This window comes from Mustela erminea, chromosome 14 (assembly GCF_009829155.1).
Source record: "Mustela erminea isolate mMusErm1 chromosome 14, mMusErm1.Pri, whole genome shotgun sequence".
Lineage (NCBI taxonomy): Eukaryota > Metazoa > Chordata > Mammalia > Carnivora > Mustelidae > Mustela > Mustela erminea.
In genome coordinates this window covers 25,689,539-25,709,241 of record NC_045627.1, presented here as the reverse complement: position 1 = coordinate 25,709,241, position 19,703 = coordinate 25,689,539, and the positions used below count along the sequence as shown (strand labels likewise).

Genomic DNA, 19,703 nt, shown 5'->3' with positions numbered 1-19,703 from the left:
TTATTCTTTCCAAAGACTCAATTTTAAAAATATTCTTTACTGCTTTAAAATTTTAAAACACAGTCTGTGCTTAATAACATTTTCAAAATTGTCTGTAAGAGGTTGGTGCTATGAAGAAAAGAAGGGAAAGGAGCTGGGGACAGTAAAGAAAGGAAGAGAATATTCTTAAAGTGAATGTAGATAAAATTAAGAGAAATAATGGATATCCCCAGTTAACTATATAAAAACTTCCTACTGTTTCGGCACAACCTGGTGGTGATTGTTTTAGGTACGGCAAATGTCAGAAAAATCAATAAAACTTTCTAGTTACTTTAAATCCACTTATAGTAATACCCTTTTAATTCACAAATTTAAATACACACATTCAGAGCAACTATAAAAACATACGCCTTATTTTTAAAGTGGTATTTCCAAAAAAGGATTAGCCAAAAACAACAGCAAAATTACATGATCATAAAAGGCTGAATGGGCACACAATATTCTTTAAGTAAACATCAGAAAGTAAAATAATCACACAGACCTCTATTCTGTCATCAAAGTACTTCAAAAACCTAATATTGATACTCCTCTAAACAATAGTACAAAAATCTCTTTATGACAAATCGCTTATGACGAACAGTATAAACCCTATTTCATTTCTTGAGCATCTTTCTCTCTAGCATTCTTCTGTACTTCCTACAGCACTTACTCTGTTGGAACAACTTAAACATCTAAAAACCAAGGCTCTACAGGAGTGGCCACTGGTTACTGATGTTAAATTCTTATTCTTTATAATAGAAACTTTGTGTATAATCTAGATGACATTTGACATATGGCATGCCAGTCTTCAGCATGTATTGAAGTTTAAGAAAGGTGTCGAATCAGATTATTCTAATATTTAAAGTATTAACAATAACATTGTTTTAGAAACAAAGCAAATCCAATACAATTTGGTATTATCATAATTTAGTTCTGCTCTAGCTCCTTCCACTGTTTTATACTTCCTTTTCCTGTATGAGGGTGTAAATACTTGAGAACCTAGTGAATACTGAACCTCCCAATATATTTGGGAAGATTTGATTTGAATGTGCTCAGTGTAAAATAGTATCCATAGGTAAAATGCTAAGAGCTCAGAAGGTAACTGCAAAGACGTGTTTTGTACTTTTGCCAGGTATTTACAAAACTCATTTCTCCATCTCACCCATTCTACAATATTTACTACCAGCATTGACACCTATATGCTCCCTGGGCTCATCTGAAGCACAGGACACAAAAAATTATTTGACTGATGACTTTCGCCATTCTCCTGAAGAAGGTACATAAGGAGTAACATTCTAGATACCACAGGGAGTGAGCACTTAATTCTCCTGGAAACCCAAACAGACTGGTAACAGTGCAGTTCCCTTCTTCCCCAAAATACTCTAGCCTCAGAACCATGGTGTATTTTTTTTCATGGTGTATCTAACTAATGGCAGACTGTCCCGTATTCCTAACCACAGCACAAAGTTGTTTGAAAACACCCACCTTTATACATTTAAATCTTATTCTTCCTCTTAAGTTGTGTATTTTTGTCTTCAGTCCCTAACTTTGTCAAGCTCAGTGTACCTAAGTCATCTTTTTGTGACTTTTTACTGATTTTTCTATCCAGAAACAACAAAAATCTTCTAAGTTTTCTAGAAATTTAGAAACTGCCATTTCTCAACAGCTAGCATAATATAAAGCACATATAAATTTTGAGTTATCCTGTTCCTGTGAACTGATGATGACAGATGAATTATTTTGATCAAAAATGTGGTATGGATTTGAAAACCTTTGCTTAACTCTCTTAAAGGATAAACAAATGCTAAAAGCTGATAAAGATTTTGTGGTAATGTGCTAACTGGAAAGTTCCTGAAGTTCATTTTACTAACCCATAGCAAATACTTCAAAAGAATCTCATTCCACACTATGTAGACCTTTTTATTATACTGCAACATAATGTGAAACTAAAGATAATTTTCCTGGCTAACACTGCGGAGTAAGTTTGCTTAGCTTTTTCAGTGGTCTGACTTCTTTTCTCTTAAAGTAAATGGTGACAAAGATTCTAAAACAAAAACCTTTGAAAGAGTTTTAAAGAACTATCCCAACACATTTATACATTGGAACACCAGTCATACCACTCTATAGGCTGACAAACTTTCTTTGTAAGGGGTTTGATAGTAAATATTTTAGACTTTAGGCTTTAGTCTCTGAAACATTTACTCAACTGTCACTGTTACCCAAAAGCAACCATAAACCATGAGTAAAAGAGTGTAAGTATAACTTATACAAGAGTATAAGAGTAAAAGTATAACTGTGTTCCAATAAAACTTTATGGACACAGAATCTCATATTAATTTTCCTGTGTCTTGAAACTTCCTTCTTAATGAATTAAAATTGTAAACACAATTCTTAGTCCCACAGACTATGAAAAGCAGCCACTAGGCTGGATTTGGCTTACAGGCCAGAGCTGCCTGTGTCTTATATATGGGTTTATATATGTTGTGCAAAACTTTTAAATCCCAAGCCTAAAGAGTTTGGAGACTTTTTTTTTAGATCACTCATTTTAAAACTTATACCATACAAGTTATCTACTTTATGGATAAATATACTCACATGAGAAAAAGAAAATAATTCAGAATACATACCTCTACTTAAAAAAGAAAACAAAATCTGCAAAATGAATGTTTCACCTTAAAACATATAATTAGGAAACATTTAAAATCTTTATTCTATGCAGTATAAAACAATATGCATAGATTTGGTACATAATTTCTTTGTTTTTACTCTGGGAAAAAGGCAATGAGGAAAGGTTTATAAATCTCTCCATCCTTTTTATAAAAAACTGCAATTGAAATCAGCAATTCCTTGTATGTACAACCATCAACTCTGAATATGTGAATTATACCTAGGAAGTGGAATTTACTTAGATGAATTATGGGCGCTTTTCTAAAATGTACAATTATATCAGAGGACACTATGACTTCTACAATTTGGACACTTTTGAATATGAAACTCCTGACTCCATATATATATAAGGAAACAAAAATACTCCTTCCAGTCATCAAGTATAAAAAAACTTCACAGTCTGATTTACCTTTATCAAAGGTAAAATGATAAAATGATTCACTGCTGCATTTCATAGATTATTTGGATCCTCAGTAGTTCCTTAACACAAAATAAATTTCGCATGAACTTTTTATCTCTTTGGGTTTTCCAAAGCAAGATACTAATACAAAATGTATTGAACTGGCAGAAAAGTCCATGGGCTAAAGAAAAAAGGAATTAAATATAAAATGTTCACCAACTTTATCCTTTCTAATTTTCAATAGCTTCAGGTATTGAGACCTAATTGGTTTCCTGTGTCTATCCATTATGAACATAACTCAATCTTCTATTTCAATACTCCTCAGGGTCAACTTTTCGTTGGTGCTTTACTGTGCGACGTAGAAGATCTTTTCGTCCAACTTCCATCATCTGTTCTTCCCAAGATTTCATTTCATTATAATAACGAATTTTATCATCATTAGCAAGCTGAATATATACCTGAGAAAAAGTGTTAAGTGTTAAAATGATTTCTTTAGAAGAGTCTTTTACAATTAATTTCTGGAAAACTCCATATATTCTAGAAATCACCTTACTGTTCTACATGTGTAAAAGGGACAGCAGAAGGAAAGTTTTTTGAGATAAAAGATGAGAAAAGGGCCAGAAATTAAGATTTTTGTAAGAATTAATAAAGCTGGTATAATTTTAGGGCTTGGGATATGGAAAAGAAACAGAGGCCAGGAGTGATTATCCCTGGATAGAGTGAGCACTCGGAGTTATGAGTGACATTGTTTTAAATATCAGTTTTATTTGCAGTTAAAAACTACCAAAAGAAAAAAACCAAACTGTTTCTATCTAAGGATATAAAAATAATTTTAAAATACTTTAACTGTGCTATTAGTGATACAAAGTTGTTTTCACATGAATCAAGCCTTGCCCTAATATATTTTCTCACAGATATTTTAACTAGACACTTGAAACTAAAACCATACTACTTACTTGCTTTTGAGAACTAGACAGATTCTTCCAGTTTTCATTTATAGTCTTCAGCTTTACCTGTAAAATATGTATGTTTAAGTACCAGATACACTGCAGTGGTTAAAGATTTTTTATTATTCATTTCAACAATAAAATTTCAGATGTCAAGAATCACAGGCAAAGTCTCAACTCCTACCTTTCTTTCCAAATAAAAACTACTACACTGTTAAAACATACAAAAAGTGAATAGGATGAAAATATTTATCTTTTCATTAAGATATAATGAACATGTAACATTTTATTAGTTTCAGGAGTAAACTTGATTCATTATTTGTATGTACTGTGAAATGATCACCACCATAAGTCTAGTTAACATGTCACAAAAATGCAGACAAAAGTTTTGTGATGAGAACTTTTAAGATCCATTCCAGGCAACTTTAAAATATTAACTACAGTCACCCTGTTGCACATTACATCCTTAAGACTTATTTATATTTAAAAATAAGTTTGTACCCTTTGACCATTCTCACCCCATTTTGGGCCCCAACCCTAACCTCTGACAAGCACAAATCCATTCTCTGTACCTATGAACTTGGTTGTTTCCAAGATTCCACATATAAGAGATCACACAGTATTTGTCTATTTCTTATTTCACTTAGAATAATGCTCTCAAAGGCCATCCATACTGTTGCAAATATCAAGATGTCATTTTTTTTGATGGCTGAATAGTCATTGATAAATAAAAGTTTCTTTATCCATTCATCCATTGATAGACAGTTGGATTGCTTCCACGTCTTGATTATTGTAAATAATGCCCAATAGGTGCCCCCCTCCCTATTTTTTAATCAGATTTTTTTTCTGTTCTTTGCTATTGGGTTGTATGTGTCCTTTATATATTCTAGATATTAGCCCCTTATCAGATATATGATTTTTTTTTAAATAAAGATTTTATTTATTTATTTGACAGAGAGAAATCACAAGTAGGCAGAGAGGCAGGCAGAGAGAGAGGGGGAAGCAGGCTCCCTGCTGAGCAGAGAGCCCAAAGCAGTTCTTGATCCCAGGACCCTGAGATCATGACCTGAGCTAAAGGCAGAGCCTTACCGCACTGAGCCACCCAGGCACCCAGATGTATGATTTTCAAGTATTTATCTCGCATTCAGTAGGTTGCCTTTTCACTTTGTTAATGGTTTTCTTTGCTATGTGGATGTATCCTTTTTGATTCACCAATACTAATAATTCAAGTATAAATCTATATTCCCTATGATAGACTAACTTCAAAGACTAAGTGTCTTTATTTCTTCCCTGTATCTTAATGTTTTATTCTAAAATTTGTGCCAAAGTATTTAGTTGTAGTCATGGGAACAATTTAACACTAGTCCTTAATTCTACTTAGCTGAACTTAATTATATGACTTGGAAAAAGTCATTATTACCTCCCTTAGGCATGGTTCTTCATTTATAAAATTAAAAGGATTCAGGGAACCCATGACTGGAGAGAGGCAGAGAGGACAGTCTGCACACCGCATACAGCTTGTGCTGTTGCTCCCACAAAGGAGAGACTAAATGGGAATAAATGGGTGGGAGGAGAATGAGGGGCAGGGAGAGACACACAGGGGTAGGAGAAAGCAAATGTGAAGGAGAGAGGGAAATGGTCTAAAAAGTATCTGTTTAAAGCTAAGAGGAAATTATCAGTGACTTTAAGGAAAAACAGAATGAGAAAAATGAGCTTTACCATTTCAAACTCTAAATTCTTTCCTATCAACAAAAATGGAGGTACCAGATAGTATCTGAGACTATATAACCATTATACTTCGAACATCTTAAAACTTATCTTTATAAACACATCTAATATATTCAGGGACAGTTACTCACTAAACAACTGCTCTCTTAGCTTTGCAAGGAATTGCTTTAATGCTCTCAATTCTTTAAGTTTTTTAAAGCTTATATTTAATCCATAAAGTTTTGTATTCACTGAGTTCAAAAATAATTTATAAAGTTGCATGTCTAAATAATCTGAGCTTTCACCATTCATTAAAGAAAACTAAAAAGATATAAAGATATTGAATTCTGCTCCCTCCTAAAACCCATTAAACAAAGCCCCCCCCACCATGAGATGATATGAACAGTGAGATGATATGAACCAAGAGGGACCTCACCAGTAGGCAACCATGACGCTGTCCTGGTCTTGGACTTCCCAGCCTCCAGACTGTGAGCAAAAAACTTCTACTGTTGATTTTTTTTAAGGTAAAATAAATATTTCTTATGCCATAAACCCATGTGGACAAAAACAACAGGTGAGGGCACTATCACAAAATTTTAGAAGCTGAAAAGCAGGTGGAGAAATAGTGACTTACCTAACCAACAAGGCAGATTCCCAAGTTGGCACTAGGAAAGCCAAAAAAGCAAACTGGTTTATAGTGCAGAATTCCCAGGTAGCTCAGGAATTGGCAGCATCAGATAGGTAGAAAATAGAGGTGAATGTTGGGTTTAAAACAGGAGACTGACTGAAATTCTCTTGAAAAGGAGATTAAATCCCCACCATGGGCAGATTCTAGGATTTACCCTCTCTAAAGGGTGTATTTACCCCAGGTATAGTTGGGGCCAGTGAAGATTAAGTAAAAATGTATACAATATCCCAGAAAGAAAGGCAAAAAAGGCTAAGAGAAAACAATACAGAAAAGAAAATGAAAGGACCAGCTCAGAAGACTCTTTCTCTTAGAGAGAACAGAGGAAAAAAGGGGGGCAAAGGAAGAAAAAAGAAAGCAGATCACATTCAAAGAACTAATAATCAAAATGGCTTATAGTTCTCAAAAACATTAACAAGAGGCTACAAGGGGCACCTGGGTGGCTCAGCTGGTTAAAGTGTCTGCCTTTGGCTCAGCTCACAATCCTGGAATCTCCAGATTGAGTACCACATCAGGTTCCCTGCTCAGCAGGGAGTCTGCTTCTCCATCAGACCTCACCCCCTCATAGTCTCTCTCTCTCTCTCAAATAAAATCTTTAAAAATAAGTAAATAAATAAATTCGAAGCAGCTGCAAGAGAAAGAAGCACTATTTTTAAAATTTTGAAAGAACATGACCCCATCCTAGAATTCTATGCCCAAACTATCAAACAACGTAAGGATAGGATATTTTCAGACATGCAAAAACTCAAAAAGTTGATCTTCCACATACTCTCACTGGGGAGATGCTGTAACAGAATCAGTAAACCAAGAAAGACAACAGAAGAAGCAAAAGCACCACAAAAGCTGAATGTCAACTGTGCACTAACCATAAAAGGCCACAATTAAATTGGAACAAATCAGAGGCACCACCCTGAAACTGACAGAACAGCTTATGTATCTTAAATGCACTGAAAGCCAGTGAATGTATTTAAGAGTTTAAGACTAAATTACTGATAGTATATAATAAGCTAAGGAAACAAAAACACAAAATAAAATGAACTTCAGTGGAAGTGAGTTTTGTAAGAAAGGAAAAATAATCATAGCAAATGGCACAACTCAGCTATGACTAGGTTTACATTATCATAATAACATACTCAATACTGAACTAACAAAAATTCTGATAACTATACTGGGACGCAGGTGAGTGGAAACAAGAACAGCGGGATAAGATAATATTAAATGTTAGTCTTATATAGTGGGCTTAAAAGATAAGGCTTAAAATTGAAATAAATCAAGAATTAATAATATAAGGTATTATTTAGAGATAAGCAGTAAATATCACAAGAGTCAGCTAACAGTTGAAAGTATCTGCTTCTGGAGTAAGCAGTATGACAAGGCTGTGAAACCTGGTACCTTTCATAACAAAGTCTTATTTTTATTCTTTTAACTATGAGGATGTTGTATAACCAGTATTTTTTATTTTTTATTTTTTTTTAATATTTTTAAAAATTTATTTATTTGTCAGAGAGAGAGAGAGAGTGCGAGAATGAGCACACGCAGAGTGGCAGGCAGAGACAGAGAGAGAAGCAGGCTCCCCGCTGAGCAAGGAGCCCGATGTGGGACTCGATCCCAGGATGCTGGGATGGAGCCCGATGTGGGACTCGATCCCAGGATGCTGGGATCATGACCTGAGCCAAAGGCAGCCGCTTAACCAACTGTGCCACCAGGCGTCCCACCAGTATTTTTTAAATGATTAAAAATGACAGTTGCATTAATTTTAATTTCCCAGGATAGGGTCCCTCAGCCATTAAGCTTTCTAGGTGATTCCAAGACACAGTCTGAGTTGAGAACCACTGATTTAGGAGGATTCTCATATAGCATACAATTTTCTTATACTGATAAAATCCAAAGTAAGTTACTAACTGAGCAAATTTCAACTAAAAAAAAATAAACGGATATGCATTTTAGTAACATAAAGACATAGAAACGGAATTTTTAAATCCCAAGGAGTGGGGCACCTGGGTGGTTCAGCTGGTTAAGCATCTGGCTCTTGCTCTGGGCTCAGGTCATGATCTAAGGATCCTGGGATCAAGCCCCGCATCAGGCTCCCCACTCAGCAGGGAGTCTGCTTGTCTCTCTCTCTCTCCCTTCGTCCCTCTCCTTGCGCTCCAGCTCTTGCACTCTCTCTAAAATAAATAAATCTTTAAGAACATAAAATAAAAAAAAATCCCAATGAGTAAATCAGTGAAAAGTATACAGCCAGGGAAGACTATGTCACATATACATTATTTAATCATACATTAAAGAGATTTCTGAAATGAACTACAGATCCAAATAACCCAAAATGTGGCAGAATGGCAAAAAACCTTCATCTCCAGATTGACAACAGTGAGGGATCTGTACGCCTTTCTTACCATATCCTATTATAAAAGGAAAAATATAATTCCCCATTTGGAGCTTCTAAGAAGGAAATAAAGGAAAGAATAAACCATAGCAGGAATGATAACCTTCTTTCTTTGACACATTCATATGATGATATTCATATGTATGATACATTCCCACAGACATAACTGTTATTAAAGAATATAACATGAAGCAATAGGTTATACTCAAATCCCAATACAAAACATTGTAATTCTACTCTCATTCTTTCCCAGTGATTACAAAACAGCTAAGAATTGCCAGATAAGGGGTGCCTGGGTGGCTCAGTGGGTTACAGCCTCTGCTTTGGCTCGGGTCATGATCCCAGGGTCCTAGGGTCCCTCAACAGGGAGCCTGCTGCTTCCTCCTCTCCCTCTCTCTCTCTCTCTACCTGCCTCTCTGCCTACTTGTGATCTCTGTCAAATAAATAAATAAAATCTTTAAAAAATAATAATAATAAACCTAACAATAAAAATATAAAAAGAATTGCCAGATAAGAAGTCTCCAGAACTTTGAAATACCTATGAATTTGAAAATGTTATTTTTTTAAATAAAAAAAATTGAATATACATTATTAGCCACTAAGTACTCAAATTAATTTTATGTGGTAAGAAAAAGGGTTTTCTTCTAAAAGAGATATAAGAAAGAGGATCTTATTTGTATACTTATTTAAAATAATTTATTTTTCTTTACCTCCTAACATGGCACCTCTACAACTTTCTGTCTAAATATTTTAAAATTAAAATAAATAAAAATTTAAAAAACAAATGCTGTTTTCTGTTTTACCTGTGATGTACCATCCTTAGTTTCCTGGAACCTTTCAGCTATAAAAATGTTATAAGCTGAGCGAGGTCTTTTCGGTTTTCCAAGCATTGTTAACTCCTGAGTAACAAAAATGAAGAATTAGATACAGTTTTAATTTGTGTGAGACTTAACTTTACCTACAGAAACTTTATTCACTACTATGCACTGTGGAAAGTTCCTGTGAGTCAATGTTATAATTCTCATACAAAATGATTATTCATTCTGGAGATGACAACTGCACTAAGTTTTCAAAATCATAATAGATTTTATGATTTATTTTCCACACACAAATATTTCCTTTACATATGATTCCCATAGTCTCCAAAAACTGAATAACTGAGCACATATGCACAAAATCTTTTTTAAAGGTTAAAACAATCTCAGCTTCATCTTTGCAGGACACTATCATCTCCTAGTCACTACGTGGATCCACCACAACTCATGAACCCTAGACTATCTGTTTAACAATCTCATTTCCTTCTCTGATATCTCTCAACTTTTAAACCTCAACAATGTGTTAAATTCAATTCTTTTAATTGGGTAACAAAGAGCAGGGGAAGCAGGAGATGGAAAAGAATACACATGTTCCTTGCTGTTTAAATCAATTTAGTTTCTGAGTTTCAGAGAATAAGAGGTACTGCATTATCCTACTTAGTTTCTGAATTTGGACAGTAGTACTTGTAATTTATAAAAGTGTATGGCTTTTAATGGTAATTTGGTTAAAGTCAATAACCCAATTTTCATTCATAAGTAAAAGTAGGACCCCTGTGATTTATTATCTTCTCCCTGAACTTCTCAATCATAAAACTACTGTAGACTCCAAGCACCTCATAACTTAACTACTTCCCCCTTTTGTTTCTAGAGCTACTGCTAGAGATTGCTCTCCCAGGTGCTCTACTTGTAACTTCCTGATCCCCACACTTCTCACCCGATCTCTACTAGTTAGCACTGGGAATCTTCAACAGAAAGAAAAATTCCAACAGGGAGTGAAAATGAAGCCTGAGAGAAAAAAACCTTCAGGCCTCAAGTTTCTGGTTCTACATGCCAGGAGCTTAGAAGTCATCACTTACTAACAGTAAGTATAAAGCTGAACAGACTGAAAAATCTACAACCTTCCTTGGATCCAAGAGAGGAAGAAACAGGGCAAACTGATACCCCCCGACTGGAGACATACAAGGGAATACAGGGAGAGTCGAGGCAAACCCTGCTGGAACCAGTGCTGGGGTAGGAAAACCTCTACTGTAATAAATGAATTGCTGGATGCTTTCTGTGGACAACTCTTAGAGCTTAAAAACTACAGGGGGACCCAATACACAATACTGAGAGTTCTCACAGTATTGTGAGACCTACCTCTAGGAGCTAGACCAGATTTCCACAATACATACCAGAAAAAAAATGCCCTCCTGCTTCTATGAGGAGAAAAGGGGAGAGGAAAAGAAATTATTTTGAAATGCCTGAGTACTCAATTATGAAGGCGTGCCTCAGGCCTTAACAGTTAACCGAGAACCTAACTGACCTAAGTGAAGGGAAATACCCAACTCCTACACACTCTAGCCATCCTGTACCACACCTAAGGGGGAGGCAGTGTGTGCAGGAGTCAACTGAGAAACTCTTCTGAAGTTCACAGACCAGTGGCACAGGCTCACTGAAAGATAAGGACCGAATCCTAGGACTACAGAATGCTTCTCTTGCCCCCACACCTATCATATTACTAAGGCCTATTTACAGCAGTTCCTTCCACCCAGCACCTCATGTCCATCTATCAAGAAAAAACTTCCAAGGCATACTAAAAGGCAAAAAAACCATAATTTGAAGAGACAAAGTAAGCATCAGAACCAGATATGGGGGAATGTTAAAATTATCAGACCAGGAATTTAAAACAACAATATGCTGACGACTCTAGACTGCATGCAAGACCAGACTAGCAATTAAAAAGAGATGGAAATCCCAAAGATGAACCAAAAAAAAAAAAAAGGTATCAAAAATGCTATAATAGAAACAAAGAATGTCTTTGATAGACTTATTAGACTGGACACAGCTAAAGAATCTCTGAACTAAAGGACATATTAACAGAATCCTCAAAAATCCAAAAGCAAAGAGAACCAAGACTGAAAAAACAACTGAACCAAATAACCAAGGTCTATGGGACAACTTACAACAGGTGTAGCAAACGTGTAATGGGAATACAAGGGGCGCCTGGGTGGCTCAGTCAGTTAAGAGTCTGCCTTCAGCTCAGGTCGTGATCTCAGGGTCCTGGAATCAAACCCTATGTTGGGCTCCCGGCTCAGCCAGAAGTCTGCTTCTACCTCTCCTTCTGCCCCCTCCCTTGCTCATGCTCACGTGCATGCGCGCTCTCTCGAAAAAATAAAATCTTTAAAAAAAAATATTGGAAACAGGAGGAGAAAGAGTAAGGAACAAAAGAAATGTATGAAAGGGAAATCCTCTATCACTGCCCAATCCTCATTTCTGGTCCTCTCCACTCTTAACACTGGATGGCTGCATTAAAGAAGAGGGGAGAATAAAAGAGGGAGAATAAACTTTGGTAATCACACTTCCAATACTATCCTTAAGCAGACACCGTATTTCTCTTATTATCTTTTCCAGTTTCCTTTTACTAACTGGATCAGAAAACTAGATTACTATGTGGATTACTGACTTTAAAATGGATGAGTCCTCAACACTGGTGCTAGGAGGGCTTAACATTAGGTCCAGGGAGAGAAATACTGGTATCTCACATCAAAGTCTCAAATTTACTTTTCCAAAGAAATAGTTTTAGCTCTGGTGACCATTTTCTATAGTCTGTGTACTGGACCAGCAAGCTGACTACCTCATACCTAACATTGGTTCTATAGAAAAATGTAGTCTTTCAAGCAACAGAATTTAAGTGAATTAATAACCTTAAGCTGGGAACTACAAACTTTGAACCATGTGGGGTTTTTAATAAGGAAAAACCGAATTTCATCCTATGGACACTTCTTACTTGACTAGATACAATAAGTCACTTCTTCCTGACGTGTTAATAGATTCAGTCTATTCAGCAACATTTAGCATCAAACTCACCATTACTTATAAAACAAGTCAAATCAGCAGGTTATTCTAGATAAGACCCAGAAGCAAAGATCCTTGTTATTCCTGATTTGGCAGTTTCATAACTCTGTTCCTACAGCTTTCATGCTAGTCCTAACTATGTATCTTAAATAGAGATACATCCAAAAGTAGTAACAAGGGTTACTCACTCAGTGCCAAGTGGTACAAGTGGCAGAATAGAGCAATCTCATTATTTCCTAAATGGGGTACCCCTGATGACATTCCATCATTTAGCCACACATATAAAAATTTAAAAAAACTCCCTAAATTCATAGTTACATAAATTTCAGTCCTTTGCCAAAGGAAAAGAATATTTCATTGATACTCACTCTTTTTTTTATTAATGCTTTCTTTTTTAAACGTTTTTGCTGGATTTCTTTTTCCAAAGATACAATCTGACTTGGAGTTAACTGTTCTTGAATTCTGCTTATCTCTTCTTTGTATGCCTGCCAGTCTGCCCTGTAAGCATCTTCATATATCTATAAATAAAAAACACAGATAAGAAGTCAATAAATTTACCCCTGGTAAATTAAACATAACATACCTGCAGGGAAAGACAACTGCATGACTTCAGATAAAGACAGACTGAACTACCAAGTGAAAAATGTGCTTTGGAATCACATGCATATGGATTAAAAACCTGTATTTTTCATATACATGCTAACCAAGGTGAGAGTCTAACAATTAGTCTTCAACTTCAGATTGCTGCCAACCCTTCATGACCACTGCCGTACGTTCATATTCTAATCGTTTATGTGAATGAGAATGTATGAAGTTCCTTTATAGATAATGGGTATTAAATACATTTTTTGGTACTTAAATGACATGACTACTGTTTTTAACTGCAGAATAACTGGCCAGCAATAGTGAAAAACAAATATGCTTACTTTTTTCTCTGAATCAGGAAGTTCCCTCCATAGTTGGGCGATTTTTCTAATTAGTTCTGAATTTTTTGCATCTATAGATTGGAATAAAATGAAAAAAAGTCACAATTTTATGTCTCAGGATTCATTTCTAAAGACTTCTAGGAAAGCATAATCCATCAGCTCTAAGTTTTATTACAGATATCTCTATACCACACAACACTGAATACAATGATGTAGGTTTTCTTTAATCAGCTAATTTAAATTTGATACAGAATTTCATTATTTCATTCAACACTGTTAAAAATCTATTAACTAAAAGTTAAGAAGTATATAACATATCCCCAAATAGTCCTCAGAAATTATTAGCTTAAGAAGTTGGGTAATCAACTTCTTCAAGCTTTTTACCTCATTTTTCAGACAAAACTTTTTCCCCAGTCTTTCAGGAATTATTAAGTTCATAAAACCTGACTGAACATAAAATATAGTCTTGATTCATGTAACATCAATTGTATTTTAATTACAGAAGTACTATACTCAAGCAAACTCTTCCAAAATCAATTCATCATTCCCCATTTCCCACTTAGTTTGAACTACCATATTTTAAAAGATGTGAGTACTTCTGAAACATGTTTCTTAAACCAATTCTTTATAATGTAATTCATCAAAGCTCATTTGGTTTTCACAAGTGCCCTCTGAAAGGGCTTTAGATATCGTAAACAAAGTTAATTGTTATTTAGTTATTACATTTATGCCACTATAACCCCAAATGAAGGTCCATAGCCTTTCTAGGGAGTCAACAAATATCCTACCTGGAAATCTCTTTTTTCAGGAATTCAACCAATTTCCAGTGAAAAAGCTCCTGAAATTAGCAGTAATTTGTATAGAGCTTTACAGTTTATAGAACAAATCCAAGTAAGTTATTATTTCATTGCAACTTCCCTGAAGTAGGAGCTAAGTAAAAGATAAGATGATTTATCAATGATGCTCCAGGCCAATGGCAACTTTATCACCCAAATTCAGCTTTTTCATCCTCTTCCTTGGATGCTTTCCACTCCACACGCTGCTATTTTTAAAATACCTTTCATTAAATTAGTAAGTCAGGAGGATAAAGTCAATGATATCCTAACAGCACTGTCTGGTGACTGCTGATAGCTACACCTGCAGTGAGCATGGCATAACCCAGAGTTACGGATAGGAATCACTAGAATCACTACCTTGTACACCTGAAACTAGTAACACTGCACATCAACTATGCATCAGAAAATACATATACTGTAGGAAAGGAAAATAATACTTTTCATTAACTTATTTTTAAAGCATTTCGACTTGGTAAAAAATATGTCATACTTCCTATTTTACAGACCACTAAATATAATGGTTATGTTCGCACAGTCAATGGATGCTTTGAAAATGCAAATCAAGTTTGAAGTTTAACCGTTTAGTCCTCTTTACTACTTCAGAAAAGAATAAATGCTCCAAAAGTCCTTACCTGGGTTCTGAGCTTTAAATATGGGAAGCTGTTCTTTAGAAAACCGAACATATGAAGTCAGAGGCTTCTTTGGGTAACTATTCGCGGTGGATGAAAAACATCTCGGTACATACGCAAAACTACGTATAAAGAAAATAACCAATATAAAGTATTTAAGTGACAATATTCATTTGTATATGACAGAGATACCAAATGAGAGGTCCTCAAGATGCCACAGATGACACCATGTTAGTGACATTTAAAACCCTGTCCTAACCGGAAGGAAAACCTGCAAAACTGAAGTCTCAAAACTCTACCTATGCCTCCTGGGAAGAGCAAAGTGGAGGAAAGGTCCTGGCCGCCGCCTCCCTAACTCCCATACTGATGGCGGGAGGCTCGTGGCGCGACTTCGCAGAGAGCTCGGAACCGGTGCTACAAGAGTGGACAGTGCGGTGGGGCGGGAAAAGGAAAGGTGGAGGGTGGCCGGAAAGACTACTGGCGTCTAGGCCTGGTCTCAAAGCCACCTAGGCAAAGACGAGGTCTGAATCAGAGGGCCATAGTGGCCCGCACCTCCTAGAAGGGACAAAAAGTACACACTCCAACCCCAGAGCGTCCTGGGCCGTGCCACCTCCCGAGAGAGCAGGTGAGCGGTCCCACCTGAAAGGAGAGCGCAGTCGACTTCCACAGCCCGCGCAGAGGTCCGATCCGGACTTTCCCAGGGCACTCAGCACGCTCCACACGCATCGGAAAAGCGCCATTGCACCCGCCAAGTAAGCGACTGGGCGCCAATCTCGTCGAAGCCCTGCGGCACAAGAGAACAACTCCAACAATGACTAGAACCCGCTGGCGACCTTCCGCAGTTTACTCTCATGCCCGCCACTCGCGAGGCACCATGGGAAATCCTCTAGCATCCGGTTGGTAGTAGGGGGCGGGGCAAGGCAGAATTGACGCAGGCGCTGTAGTGGCTTCCCGGTGGGCGGGGCCGCAAAGTAGGAGGAGCTCGGGGGCGGAGAAAGGAAACCGCAGCCCGGCTTGCCTGCGGAGGGTCCTGGCCTTAAGGGGGCGCAGCTGAGCCACCTCTGCCCCCGGCCCCCGCCCCCCTCCGCAGTCTTTTACTCCGCGGGGCCAGGAGGCTGGTGGAGGCACTGCGGTGGTCTCAGCTGGCTTGGGCAGTGCTGGCTGGCGTCTGGCTGTGACGACCGGAAGGGCTAGTACGTAACAAACAAGTTTACTACGAGGACGCGGGATAACTGTGCGGCATCCGCTGCTCCGAGGTGAAGCTGGCGTGTGCTGGGCGAGGAGCGGAGCCGCTCAGTTCTAGCCGGAGCTGGAGCTCTAGAGCCCAAAAATACTGCGGGGGCGGGGGTGGGGGAGTGGAAGGTAGGGAGTGTTTTCAAACCTAAAAATGCAGATGTCCTGCCTTGCCGCATTGCCTAATTAAGTATGTCTGTGTGAGGCCGGTGAATCTCTGTTTTCAACAAGTTCCTCACGGTTTAAAAAGTTCTGATGCCAGTGATCATGGGACCACATTTAAAGCAGTACTGATCTAGACGGTCCTCTCCTCCACTGCAGCTATCCCAGACCTGGTCTTCGAGCCTGACATCCAATCCTGCTTAATTTCTAGGAAGGGGACTTTGGCTAATTAGTTGTGCAGAGGCACTACCTAGTCCCAGCGTTCATGTTAAAGTCTCGATCCGGAAATGTTGCATCCCCTAAGATTCAGTTTCCCCCACTGCAGATGAGGATGTTGGACTAGATTAGTTTTCCCCAAGTCCTGAGAGCATTTGGCAAATATTCTTTGAGATATTGGTTGATATGCTGTACAACCATTTTCTGTGCAGACAATGGCATGAAAAAGATTGGGAAGACCTAAACTGAAAGTATCTAAGGATCAGCTTTTACATTTCTAATTATTTCCAAGATAGCCACGTCCTGAAACCTCTGTTGGGTAGCTATAATTGTTAATTCTTAATTGAATAATTGAAAAATTCATACCACTGTAATTAAGCTGAGAGTCAACTGCCTTTCTGTAGCTTTGAAACATTGGCCCTTTAGTGTTACAAAGAACTAAGCCTACTTCTTTTAAGTGGTAAGTAAGCAACTATTACTTTTTCTATCTATATTTTTCTATCTATCTATTTCTATCATCTATTCATAGACTGTCAGGGTTGAAAAGACCTTCCCAGGTCATCTGTTCAAACTTCTCATCTTGTCATGAAAGAAACGGGTTTTTTTCTGATTATATAACTATGTACAAGGCCCCAAATGTGGGTAAAAGACACGACGTTCCTTCACTCTCAGTAAAGTCTAATGAGAGAAGCAAAGAAATAAATAATTAAAATACATTGCCAAGATAGAGTAAGTATAGCATACATTTCCTTATAATTACATTTTAGCTGAATTCTCAATTTTTCTCTGTACTTTCTAGAATATTTTTGTTCTTTCAGATGTTTGATAAAAGTTAAACTTCTTTTGGATATTTAAAAAATCTTTTTGTTTTAACGTGTCATTTGAGGGGTGCCTGGGTGGTTAAGCCTCTGACTCTTGTTTTCAGCTCGGGTCATGTTCTCAGATTCCAGGGATCTATTGAGTTGCGTAACGGGCTCCATGCTTAGCATGGAGTCTGCTTGAGATCCTCTCTCTCTCTCTCTGCCTCTCCCACTCATGCTGTCTCTCTCTAAAATGAATAAATAAAATCTTAAATATTAAAGTGTCATTTTGATAAATCTTCCTATACAGTTTTTACAAATCTGATCTATATTTGTTTTCATCAGATACCAATATTCCTTTACATTCCTTTACATGCAGTGTAATTTTATTCTGAATGCAGCATTTATAAAAATAATCCTACCTACTTACTGAAATTGCTTTAAACAAAAAGGCATATGATTTCATTTATATTTACTTTATGAAATGTGAAGTCTTGCCACAGCCTTTCCCAGGGCTCTGTTACTTTGTTTTGTTTTAAATGTTTTATCTACCCCCGTGACTTCAACTATCAGTTATATCCTCATGATTCCCATACTTTATTTTGAATACAGACCTCATTTTAGTTCCAAATCTATATAACCACTGTCTTGTGGACATCTTTACCATCATGTCTCACAGATACTTCAATTTTCCCTGAAGAGAATTCACTATTTTTTCCATTTTGAACTCCTTGTCCTGGTCAGAGGCACCTGTATCCCATTTGAATTATCCAAACTAATAATTTGATAAATCATTTTATAATCTTTCCCACTGACACTGTAATTGAGCTACTGCGAGTTTGCTTTTTGGTAAGTCACAGAGACTACTATACAGGTGGAGTTGTCACACAAAGTAAACTTTATTCGCAGCAAATAAAGACATCATGGGGAATAAACTTCAAAGACCTGACTCTCTGAGCAAGGCTGAATGGGTTCCTTTTATTTGCGTTAGGATGAATATTTAGATAGGGAAGCCTTGTCATTGTAGGTAGGACTGGGCGTAAGGTCACACATGCAGCTTAATAAAACATGCCTTAACATTGTAATATAAATGAGGCTCAAATGAGGCTTGTGTTCCTCCTTGGGTGGAGATTTTACTATTATAATGAGGTCAGTCATTCCACAGGTCACTCCATGGTCCATCTCTGTAGGTGTGAGTTAGGGTTAATCTCAGATTGGTCTAGGTAGTCTGGATCGCTACCCAGGTAGATGTTATCACTTAAGGGGTAGTTTTATTATCCTTCTGAGGATGCTATGCCCCTAGGGTCTTTTGCCTGAGTTATGGGATAAGCTGAAAGGAAAAAGGTGGGAAAAGGCTTCTAGGTACAGGCAGGCAAGCAGTAAAGGTCGGGTCTTGGGGTCTAGCTGGTAACAATACTTCTCCCCCATCAATCAGCTAATGGTAAGTATTGCTGATTTTACCTCATTAACCTCTCTAGTAAGTATTCTTTCTCCAAATTGCTGTTGCTTTTGTTTGGCTAGTAATATGTTGGCAAATCAGCTCTCCAAAGAGAAAGCCCTAGTTTGTAGTGTTTGCTGAGATCTGTGGTATAAATTCTCCTACAGCGGCTCATTTCCAACTACTGTGATGTCACCACACCTAGAGTTGGGAAGAGCTATATATATACATTTGGATATATATAAACACACACACACACACACACACACACACACACACACACACACACACAACTGGCTCTCCAGACCAATACTAGCTCGCTCCTGTATGTCACTGGTTCAGGCTCTGACATCTTTTCCCAAACTCTTACAGTTTTCCTACTTTCATCTTATTTCCCTCCTAACCATATTGTGCCCAGTCACCAACTCATTCTTTCTAAAAGACAAATTTCATCCCTTCACCTGCTTATTGAGACAGACTCTATGCTAATGAAGGATAGTTGAAGAAAGGCAGACAGGGATGACCCCCTCCCCCCACTCCTAACCTACCCTAAGAGGACTCAACCCTTAAAAGGTTTTTACACCACCCTGGAAGGAGCCCTCTGCCCTTTCCCCTGTGATAGGTAGATGACAAAAACTTGATTGGGTGATGGGCACATTGAGGGTTAATCAGATTAAACAGCTGCCATCAAGCCCCCCAAAACCTCTAGTCTTAGAAACTCATGGTTGCAGCCCTCTCGGGCTCCCTCCTTTGGGAGCTTTGTACTATTGTTTAATAAACTGCTTTG

At 37.4% G+C, this 19,703-nt stretch overlaps 1 protein-coding gene across 1 annotated transcript; it reads right to left on the bottom strand.

The window, feature by feature from the left end:
• Positions 1-316: 316 nt before the first annotated feature.
• Positions 317-16,240, bottom strand: TFAM (transcription factor A, mitochondrial). The gene is made up of 7 exons (XM_032312748.1): positions 15,707-16,240; positions 15,071-15,189; positions 13,603-13,673; positions 13,045-13,194; positions 9,611-9,706; positions 4,042-4,098; positions 317-3,543 (listed from the first exon to the last, which is right to left on the bottom strand). Exons 1-7 carry the CDS (start codon positions 15,805-15,807, stop codon positions 3,397-3,399), a joined length of 741 nt encoding a protein of 246 aa, XP_032168639.1. The 5' UTR covers positions 15,808-16,240; the 3' UTR covers positions 317-3,396.
• Between the last annotated feature and the right edge of the window lie 3,463 nt (positions 16,241-19,703).

Excerpts from the sequence above, each read along its gene's own strand:
- TFAM (XM_032312748.1), bottom strand. The coding sequence starts at position 15,807 with ATGGCGCTTTTCCGATGCGTGTGGAGCGTGCTGAGTGCCCTGGGAAAG. Across the intron at positions 9,707-13,044 it reads AAGCATTAATAAAAAAAAGA|GAGTTAACAATGCTTGGAAA; the intron begins GTGAGTATCAAT and ends TTTGTTACTCAG. Across the intron at positions 4,099-9,610 it reads CTAAGGATGGTACATCACAG|GTAAAGCTGAAGACTATAAA; the intron begins GTAAAACAGAAA and ends CATATTTTACAG.